At 36.8% G+C, this 13,949-nt stretch overlaps 1 protein-coding gene across 14 annotated transcripts in view; it reads left to right on the top strand.

Annotated features, from left to right (window-relative positions):
• The window catches only part of ldb3a (LIM domain binding 3a), a 55,160-nt gene that overhangs the window by 18,466 nt on the left and 22,745 nt on the right, over positions 1 to 13,949 (top strand). For 9 of the 14 annotated variants that reach the window (XM_079842801.1, XM_079842798.1, XM_079842806.1 and 6 more), the window contains exons 3-5: positions 4,587 to 4,738; positions 8,203 to 8,278; positions 10,025 to 10,311. In XM_079842801.1, coding sequence (XP_079698927.1) covers positions 4,587 to 4,738; positions 8,203 to 8,278; positions 10,025 to 10,311 — 515 coding nt within the window. Of the gene's footprint in view, positions 1 to 4,586; positions 4,739 to 8,202; positions 8,279 to 10,024; positions 10,312 to 12,025; positions 12,049 to 13,949 lie in introns of all 14 variants that reach the window. The other 5 variants (XM_079842808.1, XM_079842809.1, XM_079842807.1 and 2 more) reach the window with 1 other exon arrangement.

Raw genomic sequence — 13,949 nt, 5'->3', positions numbered from 1 at the left:
GACACCAGATCGAATCTGCAGGTTGAATCCATATTTTTTTATTATTGTGTAAAAATATACATGAATTGGATAAACATGATCAAATAAGATAAACACAGCAAAGACTACTAGACTCTTATTGAGAGCTGAAAGCATAATATAATTAAAACTAAACCAAAATACTTAAGCAAACACTCAAGGGCTGCAGTCAAAGATTTTGTGTTTGCCAAATAAGTATCAGCTTTACGCTAGTAACTAGATATCCTTGATTATTAGTTAATCCCTATTTTATTATTTGTCTTGTCTTTGATGTACCAGAATGAGGGCCGGTTCACACAGAACACGTTTTTGCTGTTAAAAAACGCGAGATGCAGGTCAGTAGAACGGAAAAAAGGCCTAGAGAAGTTTTTTTTAAAGTTGCATTTCTTTTCACTTTAGCACTGCGTTTTATAACGGCGTGTCATGCACAAGATACTGCAAAAGATGCAACACGCGAGTGCAACATTTGCAGACATCATTCTAGCGTGTTTACATTGAAAAACAATGGAAAATTAGCACAGTGGAATGGAAAAACGTTTTCTGTGCGAATGGCCCCCGAGTCTGTAAAAAGTATCAGATGAGAATAGCAACAGCAGCAATTAAGTTGTAGCCCCTGCTGAAAAATCCAGCATAAACCAGCATGGATTCCATGTTGGTACGGACTGGTTTTTGCTGGTTAGAGCTGGTATAATGCTGTGCTCCTCTAGCAATGGTGGACCAGCATAGTCATGCTGTTTTCAAGCAAAACTCAGCTGGTGTAGCTGGTCCATCAGCACTCCCACTTCCATGCTGGTAACCATAATGCAAAACATACCTTGCTGACCAGCAATGCTGGATTTTTCTGCAGGGGCCACATTTACCATTGCTTGGTGATTTTGTTTTTCAATAGACATCCGTGCGTTCCGAAAGTTTGCCTAAGGCTAAAAAAAGATTTCACCACACAGATCTTGCAGCGGGTTCAAGTTGCTCACATGGATTCACTGCAATGACCAACAGAAAGCTGCTTGGTTCGAAAGTGACTTTTAGGTGAGCTGTGCTACATACATGGCTACACTATTGAACTTTTTTTGCCTGTGAAATTTTGCTGAAATTTTGTAATTTTGAAATGTGACAGCACCTTAAGAAACAAAAACATTCATGCCCATTTCCACACCCTACATATTTCTACACCAAGTGGATTTTAAATTCAACTTCAAAAAGAAAGTATATTTATTTTTGATAATTAAGTTGCATGAAGTTAAAAGTAGTTAAAAGTATTTGTCTAACACTCTGTGGGAGAAATCACTCATTCACGTGGCTAAATTTGCATGGTCACTTTGCCAAACTTGCCGCACCAAATATTGAGTAACTTTAATTACAGACAAAATTTGTCCAGTTAATATGTTAGGAGTAATCGGGCCGTTGAATTATCAGAAAAATAATGCACACCTGATGTGGTAATGTGGCCGTTACACAGGGAGATCGGGAGAAAGTAAAGAAAAGGTAGTATATGCTTGTCTGGCTATCACCAGACCAAGCTCAATTTAAGATTGAACATTGGTCTGGGGAGTCTGCTATGTATTTTCTACTGCACAAGAGGCGTGATAAACGAGCGTAAATTAAATGACTCTGTACGCAATTGGGTAGTCCTTCAACCAATCAGACCACAAGAGGCGTGATAAACGAGCATAATTTAAATGACTCTGTATGCAATTGGATAGTCCTTCAACCGATCAGACCACAAGAGTCGTGATCAACAGGCAACGACCCATCGCTTCTCTATCCGTCATCATGTTAAACTCGCCAATAGTGCGCCATGTGGATAAGCCAGTCTGTGATTGATTCCCGCAAAAGTGTAACAGAAGTAGTAGAAATTAATGTACAGGTTTCCAGACTGAGTTGCAGGGCGAAATCAAATCGCCGGCAGATCAGGCTGGGTTTACCCAGTCTAAGTATGTGCTATATACATAATAAAATGTAATTTTGTGGCAAAAAAGCATGGAAATAATTAGTTTTTACTATATTTATTTACTTGGTCAGTGTCGCTGTGGGTTTTGGTTCTTTTGCTGTTGTAGGCTGTCAGGATCTTTGAACCTCCCTGGAACTACTTTAGCCGTTTCCTTGAAAGTAATTGCACACCTTAGAACGTTTGTCAACCAATCAGATTCAAGCATTCAACAGCCCCGTAGTACACACACAAAAAAAAGGTTCTATATGGCACCAAAAATGGTTCTTGGCTCGTAATCATAGGGGAACCTTTTTTAGTGCAATATAGCACCAATTTTGGTGCTTCAGCGGTTCTTCAGAGGTGCTATATAGCACCTTAGTCAAGGAACCGGTAAAGAACCGCTGAAGAACCCCTGAAGCACCAAAAAATATGCTATATAACACTAAAAAAGGTTCCCCTATGATTACGAGCCAAGAACCATTTTTGGTGCCATATAGAACCTTTTTTTTTAGAGTGTATAAGTGTAACCTGTATGTTTGACTAATCAAATTAGAGAACTGGAACAGTATTTTCATTGCGTCATATATTGTAGCCACAAGTGCATAATCATGTTGTTTTCACATGATCTGCTGCTCTCTGTCTGTCTGTCAGTCTGGTATTCCTGCTGGACCCTTTGCTGGTTTGTCAAAGGCTCAATCTAGGCACCACAGGCGTTCGAAGCTTCCCAGTAATTAATGAGAATCAAATAGCAGCCACTGATCAATGTCTGACACTGATCTAGAACACTGAAAACCATATACTGAATTATGACTTCTGGAGAACTGGTTCATAATGGAATTTCTAAAGAGCTTGGCACTAATCCGGTAAGATACAGAGGTGACCCAGGGATGAGTTGATTTGATTGCTCTATTACTGTAGCATTCAAAGGTAAAGTTCACCCAAAGATTTACTTACCCTGATGTCATTCCAAAACTGAAACACAAAACAATATATTTTAAAGAATGTTATGTTTTGGTTTCCATTGACTTCCATTGTATGGACAAAAACACTGACACTGTAGTCAGATAACTTTCACACCTAACTTTCTCAGAATGATTCTGCATGTTTACTAATGCCATTTCAGGATGCCATTTTCTTTTATGGCTGGTCTACTTCTCAGGCTATTGAAATTAGGCTTTGCAGTCTTGGCACTTTTGAGACTAAATCATTGGCTCAGATATACATGCATTCGTTTTTTTGTTTTTAAATCAAAACAGATGGAAATATAAAAAAATACACACAGAGAGACCTCTTCAGTTTTTCCTCAATGGGAGTTTTAGTAATAGTCCCTCAGGGAGCAAAACATAACACAGTGTCCTCATCTAGCCAGAAGAGATTAGAGAAAGAAACATGCACACATTTGACATCAGCTTTATTAATTTTGCATTCACCTCAATATTCTGTAAATTAGACAGTCCTTGGCCAGCTCTACACAGCCATGCACAGTGAGACGTTGGCTAAGGAGATGCTCCTGGCTGAAAACACACAGCTGAAACTTCGCCAGATTTAGAATAAAAGAAACACTCTAAATCTTGATATATGATAGCCTAGTTTTATAGTACAGAGATGATACAGTGCCACACATCTGTTTCCTGTATCAGTATCACACAATCACAAATGGTGGTCCTCAACAGGCCCCTTACATGTCATGGAGGAACAGAATTGACCCATTTTTCATTACCAGTTCCATTGTAGAAATTAGTTTTTCGTCAATAAAGTGTCCAATAATGAGCATTTTATTGTCCTTATTTAAACTGTGAGACATTTTCATGCAACATTATGTTAATGTTCAAAACTGTTGTGATGCTTAATATTTTTGTGGAAACCATGATACATTTTATACGTATGTACTGTAAACAGCAGACTTACCTCAGTCTTCCCTCCACAACCCCATCTCCCTTACTCCTAACTATTCCTATCCCAGCCTGGAATGGGGGAGTATCTGGGTTTGGGCCAAATTCCAACCTTTGAGTCCTCCCCTCGGACAGCACGCCAAATACGCATAACCTTTACTCTATCTGATTGTATGTAAGTGTGAACTTGTGAATATTTATTTCTTTAAAAAAATATTACTGACCCCAAACTTTTGAACAGTATTTTGTATATATAATTTCTATATTACTATATGTTCAATGAAAGATATAAAGGTATTAAGACATCTCACAAAGCTTGTCAGAAACATGTGAAATACAACCCGGACATGTTCTTTGCTTCATTCACATTATGTTCATACATATTTTCTGTAGACTAAGAGCAACTTTATTTTGCGGTCACAGTTTTATTTTTAGCAAGAGGAACACATTATCTGTTCTGGCGCTAAGCATGCAGCAGGCCAAATGTGTGCTTGAGACCTCTTTGTGCACCCAGCTGTCATGGATTCAGAATATATGTGTGTTTTTATCCTCCACTGATTTTATTGAGAGGGTATCAAGCAAGTAGCTGCAGAGCCTTTGTTCACCTTTATTCATACATCCAACCTGTATTATCAATCCCATGTGGTGGCAGACTAATAAAAAACCAATGATTATCTTGTCCAACTTTTGTGTTTGTAGAGATATTGACCTGTCAGTGTTTCATTTAAAAGCTGTTTTTTTTTTGGCAGATTACACCAGGGAGCAAGGCAGCCTCCAGTGACCTGATTCAGGGTGACATCATCGTGGCCATTGACGGGGTCAGCACAGAGGGGATGACACACCTGGAGGCCCAAAACAAGATCAAGTCTGCCAACTTCAATCTGGCCCTCACCATGCAAAGGTACAGTCCATTGATAGTGTTTTGGAGGTGTGTGTGAGTAAGTGTGCAAATTTGCGTTGATGTACACCACCAAAAATACAGTAAACACAGTAACATTATGAAATATTATTGCAATTAAAAAGTAACTGTTTACTATTTTAATATATTTTAAAATCGAATTTATTCCTGCGATTGCAAAGCTGAATTACTCCAGTCTTCAGTGTCACACAATCCTTCAGAAATCATTGTAATATGCTGCCTTGCTGCTCAAAAAATATTTCTTATTTTTATCAATGTTGAAAACAGTTGTGCTGCTTAATATTGTTGTAGAAACTGATAAATTGTTTTATTGTTTGATAAATGGAAAGTACAAAAAAAGCATTTATTTTAAATAGAAATCTTTTTACCAATTTATTCATCCTTGTTGAATAAAAGTATTTATTTCTTACTGATTTCTTACTGAAATCTCACTGACCAAACATTTAAATGGTAGAACATTTGAACATGTCTTATTACTCACTGATGCATTTGTGCATTATATTACTTGCCAAAAAACATCTGAACCCATAAACATAAGTGATTTTGGATATAATATAATAGAATAGAATAGAATAGTCCCTGTTGGATAGAATTGTCCATCCTGATTACAAATGAGTCTTGCTCAGGGATAACATCATAATTCCCATTTTAGTTTTTTCAAATGATCTGCCATGTTTACTGGGACAGCCTAGTTTTTCTTATCCACTTGTGTGATTCTGCTGCTACAGCCAAATTATTCATTTAAATAATTAAATTGAATGCAGATGTTAGCGGGTCTCATGGGTGACTGTGATGAAGGTGCAATTGTTTACTCATTCACTGCAGTATAATAAAAGCAGGCCTTGACTGTTAAATGTAAATCATGGGATTAACTTTTATGAACCGTAAACAGACAGCTTCAATATATCACAAACATATGTGACTGAGATTGTGTGTGAGTTCAGATGAGCTGTGTATGTTTTTATCCAGGGAAAGGTCATGTGCTTTTATTGCCTTCATGTTTCCTGTTAGTCAAAAAGAAGATATAATGATTCTTATGACGCATTCTGACAACTCACTGGCCTTAGCAGATCAGACTAGCTGCTGAGTCGTCATGTTACATGTTGCCAACATTATTAGACAAGCATCCACACATTTCAAAAGCTCTTTAAAACAGACAATGCATCATGCATTCAGTAGCGCTTTTAGGAGCTTTCTTCATGGCCTCTGGCGAGTGTCCATCCATCCATCAGCAGCCTCATGCAGTTAACTTGATAAGCTATTTTCCAGCGTTGTGCTCCAACTCAAGGCTGCCCAGCACTGACACAACAGAGCAATTGGTTCACTCTCCAATTGATCTAGATCACTTTCTTATTCTTAAATGAACCACATTTTTGCACTATGAGCAGTTAAATCTGAATTCATGGAACTCTTTTCTTTTACCTTACAATTCACTTAAAGGGTTAGTTCACCCAAAAATGAAAATTTGCTCATGATTTACTCACCCTCAAGTCATCCTAGGTGTATATGACATTCTTCTTTCAGACAAACACAATCAGAGTTATATTAAAAATGTCCTGGCTCTTCCAAGCTTTATAATGGCAGTAAATGGCTGTTTCTGTTTTGAAGTCCATAAAAGTGCATGTATCCATCATAAACGTAATCCACACCGCTCCGGGGGGTTAATAAAGGCCTTCTGAAGCAAAGTGATGCGTTTGTATAAGAAAAATATCCATATTTAAAACTTTACAAACTGTAATCTCTAACATCCGCTAACTGTCGTACACGTGTTCACGAGAGACTGTCCCAGCGTATGATGGCGTAATGTAAGTTCCGGTGACGAATGCGGAAGCACAGAGGATAGAGCAAACCAAAACTTGGTTCTCGCAAAAACTAGCATATTCTCACCGGAGCGTCCTACGTCATACGCTGGAACGCCAGTCTCTCGTGAACACGTGTACGACAGTTAGCGGAAGTTAGAGATTACAGTTTGTAAAGTTTTAAATATGGATATTTGTCTTACACAAACGCATCACTTCGCTTTAGATTAATACAATTGTGCAATGTTACAGTTTTTACTGTATTTTTGATCAAATAAATACAATCTTGGTGAGCATTAAAAAAATGACATTAAAAATCATTAAAAAAATCTAATTGACACCAAATTTTTGAATGTTACTGTATATATACATATGTTGAAGTGTTGTTGTTTCACTTGCTTTGAACGTCAGCAAAAGAAACTAAAATGTTAATGTTCTAATGCAAATGTAAAGATTGAGACTGACTTATTCATATAACAAATGATGAAATGTATTGATGGTGTTATGATGAGCACGACAGGCTTGATGCGTTATTGGCTCTTTAGACATTGTCTAGTATGGGCCGCATTTAAAAGGTCATGAGAACATTAGATTTGAGCAAATAAAAAAATCATATTTGGGTCATAATTGTAATTGGTTTGCATTAGAGGCCCTTGTGGGTTAAATTGATCCCCTAATCAACAGTGGTTTGAGAAACATCTTCTGGCCATGTTGTACAAATATCAATAGATCAATGCAGAGACCAAAGTCACCTTTTACACCACAAGTTTTCTATGTTGTGTTTGATGATGCATGACCCTTGCAGAGGCCGGGAGAGCCATACCTGGGTTAGCGTATCTCCCTTATGAACCATGTCTGCAACCAATCGTCTGTGAGATCCATGAAGTTTTTGAGTTTAAAAACATCTTTGATCTCTCCAGTGCAGGTTGCAATTCTGATGTGTCTTAGTGCTTAAGCCATGTTTGCTTTTAGTTCATGTTATCATGAGCAAAACCCCAAAAAGACATGTTCACCTTCATTTCCCCTCTCTGTGCATACCTGCAGGGATTACACTGGACCATCCTTCCTTTACTTTAAAACTCTTAATAGATCCCAGAGTTCCCTCAGCAAGGATTGTTGATATAAATTGGACATGTAGGGAGAGATACACTGTAACAGTTGTCACAATACAATATCTACTTTGTTGTCAACCTCTACTGTGATGTTTCAAGGACTTTGTGAAAACACATCGTCATTTGTCTTTGTGCTTTTCATTTTGCACATATTTACAAACTGTGTGTGGTTTGAAGTTTTTCCCCCCTTTGTGTTCAAGGCTTGTAATGTTTTAAATTTTTTCTTTTGTAAAGGTTCAATTTGGAACGAATTCTGTTTGGACAAAAGCATTTTTTCCCGAAAGCTGCAACAAAAACCGCTTCTGCTGTAGATGGAATTCATAATTATGTTGTTATTTGTGACAGTGTTCAATCTCAAAGGAAAGATGTGAGACCAGGAAAACTGAACATATTTGTACACGGGTGCATTATGTATCTTGAACTGTGTTTATAGTTGACTACTGGACATTGAAATGTTGTCAAAAAATGTCTCAGATGTGATCCAGACACCCTCTGTCATTTTCTTTAAATGTTTATGTTCTCTATTTTATCACAGGTCAAAGCGACCCACCCCTGTTTCCATGACAACACCAAGGATTGACTCCCCTAGGACTGTGATCGCCCATCAGAAGGTTTGTCATAGATTACTCACAGTCATGCATTCTACATACATCTGCACACAGTATACTGTATGTCCACGCATTCAGGTGTTTTAAATCAAGCACAGGTCATACATTCCACATTCCACATCCTGATCAATTTCATGAAGATTCATGTGTAATTTAGGCCTTGGAGAAAGCTTCAGCTGAAGTCTACAGTTAAAAGGGGGATTTTTTACAGGATTAGGTTAAAGACTCTTTTAAGATGCTAACATAATAGATTCTGGACTTTGGGTTCCCCTCAATTCAGGATGCATTTATGATGGGACATCCTTACAGATTGTCTGCTACCTGTAAAAAGCCTTATGATGCCCCCTGCTGGTTTTCACTTTGCACACTACAGAAAAGTTAACATAATTAATGATCAATTATTTAATAAGCCTCTGTTTCAGAATACTGATTAGTACATACATTACGTTTTTTTAGGACATTAATACTTTTATTCAGAAATGTATGCAATAATTGATCAAAAGTAACAGTAAAGACAATTCACAGTTAATCATGGTTTCCACAAACATATTAAGCAGCACAACTGTTTTCAACATTGATAATAATCCGAAATGTTTCTTGAGCACCAAATCAGCAGATTCAAATGATTTCTGAAGGATCATGTGACATTAAAGACCATTGTTGGGGGTAACGCATTACAAGTAACTTGAGTTACGTAATCAGATTACTTTTTCAAGTAACTAGTAAAGTAATGCATTACTTTTCAAATTTACAACAAAATATCGGAGTTACTTTTTCACATTTATTTGACTGACAGCTCTCTTGTCCCCATTTTGAGAAAAATCGAGAGTAAGTGCAGAGGCGTTGTGTGTGTAAACATGATGGATATTGTAGTTCTAGACTAAATCTGAGCATTTATTCATCTCACTTGCACAATAAAGACTCAGTACTCCTCAAAATGAATAAAATCAGTCAAATGCAAAATCAGAATCCTATGCAAACCTCCAATAATTGAATGTTAAATAAAACGAATATTTTTATGCATTTAATCTACCTTTATTGACCAATGTCTTGCTGCTGACCTTTGATGATTTTTTTTAATTTTATTGGTAAAAAAAAATTCTCCTGCGTCCTATTCTTACATTATCCAGAATGACAGCAGAGCTGCGCCCTCTACTGTTCATGCGTGAATTCACATTTTTACCTCAGCCTGAGGCTTATTATTTTTGTTATGAAGAGGTCTTTACATTTGCACAAAAATAGAACTTTGTTATAAAAAACAAAAAAACAAGCCCAGCCCAGGTGAGAAAAAGTAAAGCAAAAGTAATGTAATGCATTACTTTTCTTAAAAAGTAACTAAGTAACTCAATTAGTTATTTTTCAAAGTAACTTTCCCCAACACTGTTAAAGACTAGATGACTGCTGAAAATTCCGCTTTGCCATCACAGGAATAAATTACTTTTTAAAATATATTTAAATTGAAAGCAGTTATTTTAAATTGTAATAATATTTCACAATATTTAAATGCAGCCTTGGTGAGCATAAGAGACTTATTTCAGAAACATTATTCCACAAACACAAAAATCTTTTTGACTGAGCATTTTGAACGCTAGTGTGCAAAAACGTTATATTATGTTTAAGAAGTAAAAATAAAAATAAAATACTTTCAATAAGTTATTAAATCATTCTCATTCTCAGCTTTCCTCTGACCTGTTCCTTCTCTTCTTTCCTTCTTAACACTGTCCACACACATGCACATTCCGCTTTAAGGATCAGCCTGTGCAAATGAATGGGAGTCTCTTAGCTTCTGCTAAAACAAACTCCAGCTACTCAAGCAAACACACCAACCAGTCGGTGCATAGCACGGTGGTGAGCAGTAGCGGAGATGCTTCTTTCCCTGCTCAAAGACATTTAGCTGCTCCGAGGGACAAATCCACCTCCGGACAAAAAAAACAGCAGTATAACTCCCCTATCGGTCTGTACTCTGCCGAGACATTGCAAGAGATGGCCATGCTGCAGGAAAGGGCTAAGAGCTCTGGGTCAGGCATGCATAGTGGGTATGTAATCATGAATAGAGCGAGAGCTGACACTAGCAGCCAGGTGCGGTAAAACTCAACCAGTCCTATTTAAAAAAAAATTGCTGGTAATTATAAAATAGAGGTAATTGCTAAATTAACAGGTTAGAGTTTCAGTGGGACGGTTATAGGTCAGGCCCACCTGGTTGCTAACTTCGCTCTTTGACAGAAGAATGACAGCGGCCATACAGCATTCAGAAAAGAGAGGTTACATCTGTTACATTGACCCCATTCCCCACTGGCATTAACAGGCTAGAGAGGGATCTAGTTAAGGCTTCAACACTCAGAAAGAATGTGCAAGGTAAATTTGAGCTGAGGCTTCAGTTGTCCCTTCTGTGACCCTCTTTCAGGTAAACCACCAAAAGGTTTTGATTGAAAAATTGGCTGTCAAACAAGAAAATCTTCAAAAGTTTGGAGTCAATAAGATTTTTTTCTTTGATAGAAATTAATACTTTTATTTAACAAGGATGCATTAAATTGATCAAAAGGGACAGTAAAGACATTTATAATGCCACAAAAGAGTTCAATTAAATTGTTATTTTAACTTTCTATTGCTCAAAGAATCCAGAAAAAAAATGTATTATGGTTTTCACAAAAATATTAAGCAGCACAATTTTTTTCAACATTAATAATAAGAAGAAATGTTTCTTGAGCAGCAAGAAATATTTTATAATGATTTCTGAATGATCATGTGACACTGAAGAATTAATGGTTGTTGACAATTCAGCTTTGCACCACAGGAATTAATTACATTTTTAATATGTTAAAATATAAAACAGTTATTTAATATCAGTAATTTTTCACAATACTACTGTTTTACTGTATTTTTTTTTATCAAATAAATGCAGCTTTGGTGAGCATAAGAGAATTCTTTCAAAAAGATTAAATAATCTTACAGACTCCAAACATATGAATAGGGTATGTGCATCAAATCTTGACAACCAATGCAAGCTTTCAGTTCTGAGTCTGAACCTTAAAGCAATGCACTTTGGCTGTACTGTGTTGGATTAGGGAAATGGATGACAATGTCCTGTACCCCTCTCTGTTTACTCTCTTCATATGCAGTAAAAAAGGGTTTAGCATGTGTCGCAGCACGGAGGAAATCTCAGGCTGTTGAGTGACATAATTACATATTCGCTATAGAGATGGGTGACAGAGCACCTGTCGCAGCTCTCTCTATAAAAGGTCATGGAATGTCAGGGTTCAGTTTCCTAACTACACTGATACATCCCCCTCACTCTCTCCTTTCACATCTTTGCAATAAGGCACTCGTATGAAAATGTATTTCTCTTTTGTCAGATGTGGCCAGTGACGTACTAGTCTTTTGCTTTCATTTTTTTTATTAATTTGCCTCTTTGAAAGGTGACTTCACTACTGTAAACACACACACATTGGCACTCAAACAGACTAACGTTTTCCTTTTTCTTAAAGGTGAAGTGTGTAATTTCTGTGCCACAAACAGAATTCATTTATTTGAGCAGCCCAACTGGGTCAACGTTGGCTCAACCAATGGCTTGAGCAATTTTATTTGATTTATTTTTGCAATTATTTTGGCAAATTACACCATTGCACCTTTAAAAAAACTGAGGAGATTCCACATCTTCAATACCTTTGATTGGCACAACCCTTCCATGTTAAATCTTAAATGAGTTGCTAACCAATGCACTTATTTCTGTTTCCTTTCACCCATTTGTAGGTTATTACCAACACTCCTGCCAAGTTAGTAACAGCCTCCTGGCGTAACGTTGTAGTGCTCTGTGTGGTATACGTGCATGGAATTGTTTGGAACTGCCTTTGTGGTGTGTTATCAACAATACAGTGTGGTTAGTGAGATTGGTCTTCGTGTGCAATCAAAGCTTGCTTTAATGGTGTACTAATGCTTAAAGGGGTTATTTGATGGTTCTAAAAAGAACATTATGTTGTGTAATTGGTTTAATGCAATGTGTTTACGTGGTTTTATGTTCAAAAAAGTCATTATTTTACACATACTGTACATTATTGTTGCTCCTCTATGCCCCTCCTTTCTGAAATGAATCGATTTTTATAAAGCTCATTGTTCTGAAAAGCGTGGTTTGCTCTGATTGGCCAGTGATCCAGTGTATTGTGATTGGCCCGAATACCTTAAGCATGTGACGGAAATCTCACGGTCCTTACCATATTTGGAACATCAGCTCACGAAGCAAAGCAATATTGACATATGATAATGTCGGCCCTACAGTATCAATTCGAGCCCGAATCTGATCCGGATGATGCAGATGACAAAACTGATCGATCAACGTTGCTAGCGCTACTGATTGGAAAATTTGCATTTGTTATCGTAGAAACTACAAACAAACACTACTCTACACTGCTAAAAACACGCGTTTGAATTGTCACATGTAATGAATAGTCACATGTTAACAGTGTTATGAAACTCTGCCCCCACATACTGACGTAGATTTGTGGGGGCGTGTTTGAATGAAGCGTTTTAGGAAGGTGTGGCTGAGCCTTAACTTTTACAAAGAATATATGAGCCTTTTGACGTTGAGCTTTGTAACTCTGCAGATAATGTACATGCACAAACAGCTACATAACACACTAAAGAGAAAGGAAAACAAGAAATCGCATCATATGACCCCTTTAATGTAAACCTTTACTACTAAACAGAGAAACATATCAGAATCAGTGCTGGGTATATACAGTATAAACACACTTGTTTGTAATATGTATGTGTGTGTTTTAGGGGCTAGAGGTTTGCTTGCTGAAGTCATGTTTATCATAGAAAATGTTTTTATCCTAATTCTATTGGTCCTCTTTGGGCATTTCTCAGTTAGTATACTCTTAGTATTCGAGTTGGGAATCCAGAACTGTCTCTTATGCCGCATTCATGGAATGCAAAAATTCCGTATTTACTCAATGACAACCCGCAACAGAGCTGTTCACATCCTCAGACTCTGTATTTTGTCTCTATTGTAACACTAAATGCAAAATAAGCCTGTGTAATTTCGGTAATCAACAGACAAAACCACACAACAATTAGCAGTTTTGCCTTATTGATAAACTTTATTTAAAATTTGTTTAGCGGGACATAGTTGTTGCTGCATTAAACTGTCTTTTGTTTATTTTCAGATTATTCTTGCATTGTTAAGACAATAGTCAATTATAGGACATTTTAAACAGAAATATTATGAAATAACTGCTTAAAATTTAATTACTATTTTGAGTGTTTCCGCATGACGTTGTGGGGGTCAGGTGGTAAAAGTCGGAGCTCAGTTGTGAATTATGAGTTCTGCGAGGATGTGAACCTTTTTTTTTTTCTTTTTTACAATTACAATTCTGACATGGCAAGCACTTTTATTTACGACTGGTTTCTATATAGTGTAAAAACACTGTAACCAACTGATGTCCAATTCAGTTAATGGTTCTTGCACAGGTACTGTTCTAAAACACTCAGAACATATTATTTGCAAGAATTGCTGTACATGCATTTATTATTGAAATCATCTCGTCATTTGGCAGTGGAATAACTTTTTTCTTCAAATGTTTATTCTTTAAAATAGTGTAAAATAATTGTAAATGGAACCATTAAGGAAGTGGAACGGTAAAGTCTAATTAGAATCGGAGCTGGATTTGTTGAATTC

Source organism: Gobio gobio (genome assembly GCF_949357685.1).
Source record: "Gobio gobio genome assembly, chromosome: 18".
NCBI lineage: Eukaryota > Metazoa > Chordata > Actinopteri > Cypriniformes > Gobionidae > Gobio > Gobio gobio.
This window is presented reverse-complemented; position numbering and strand designations above follow the sequence as displayed.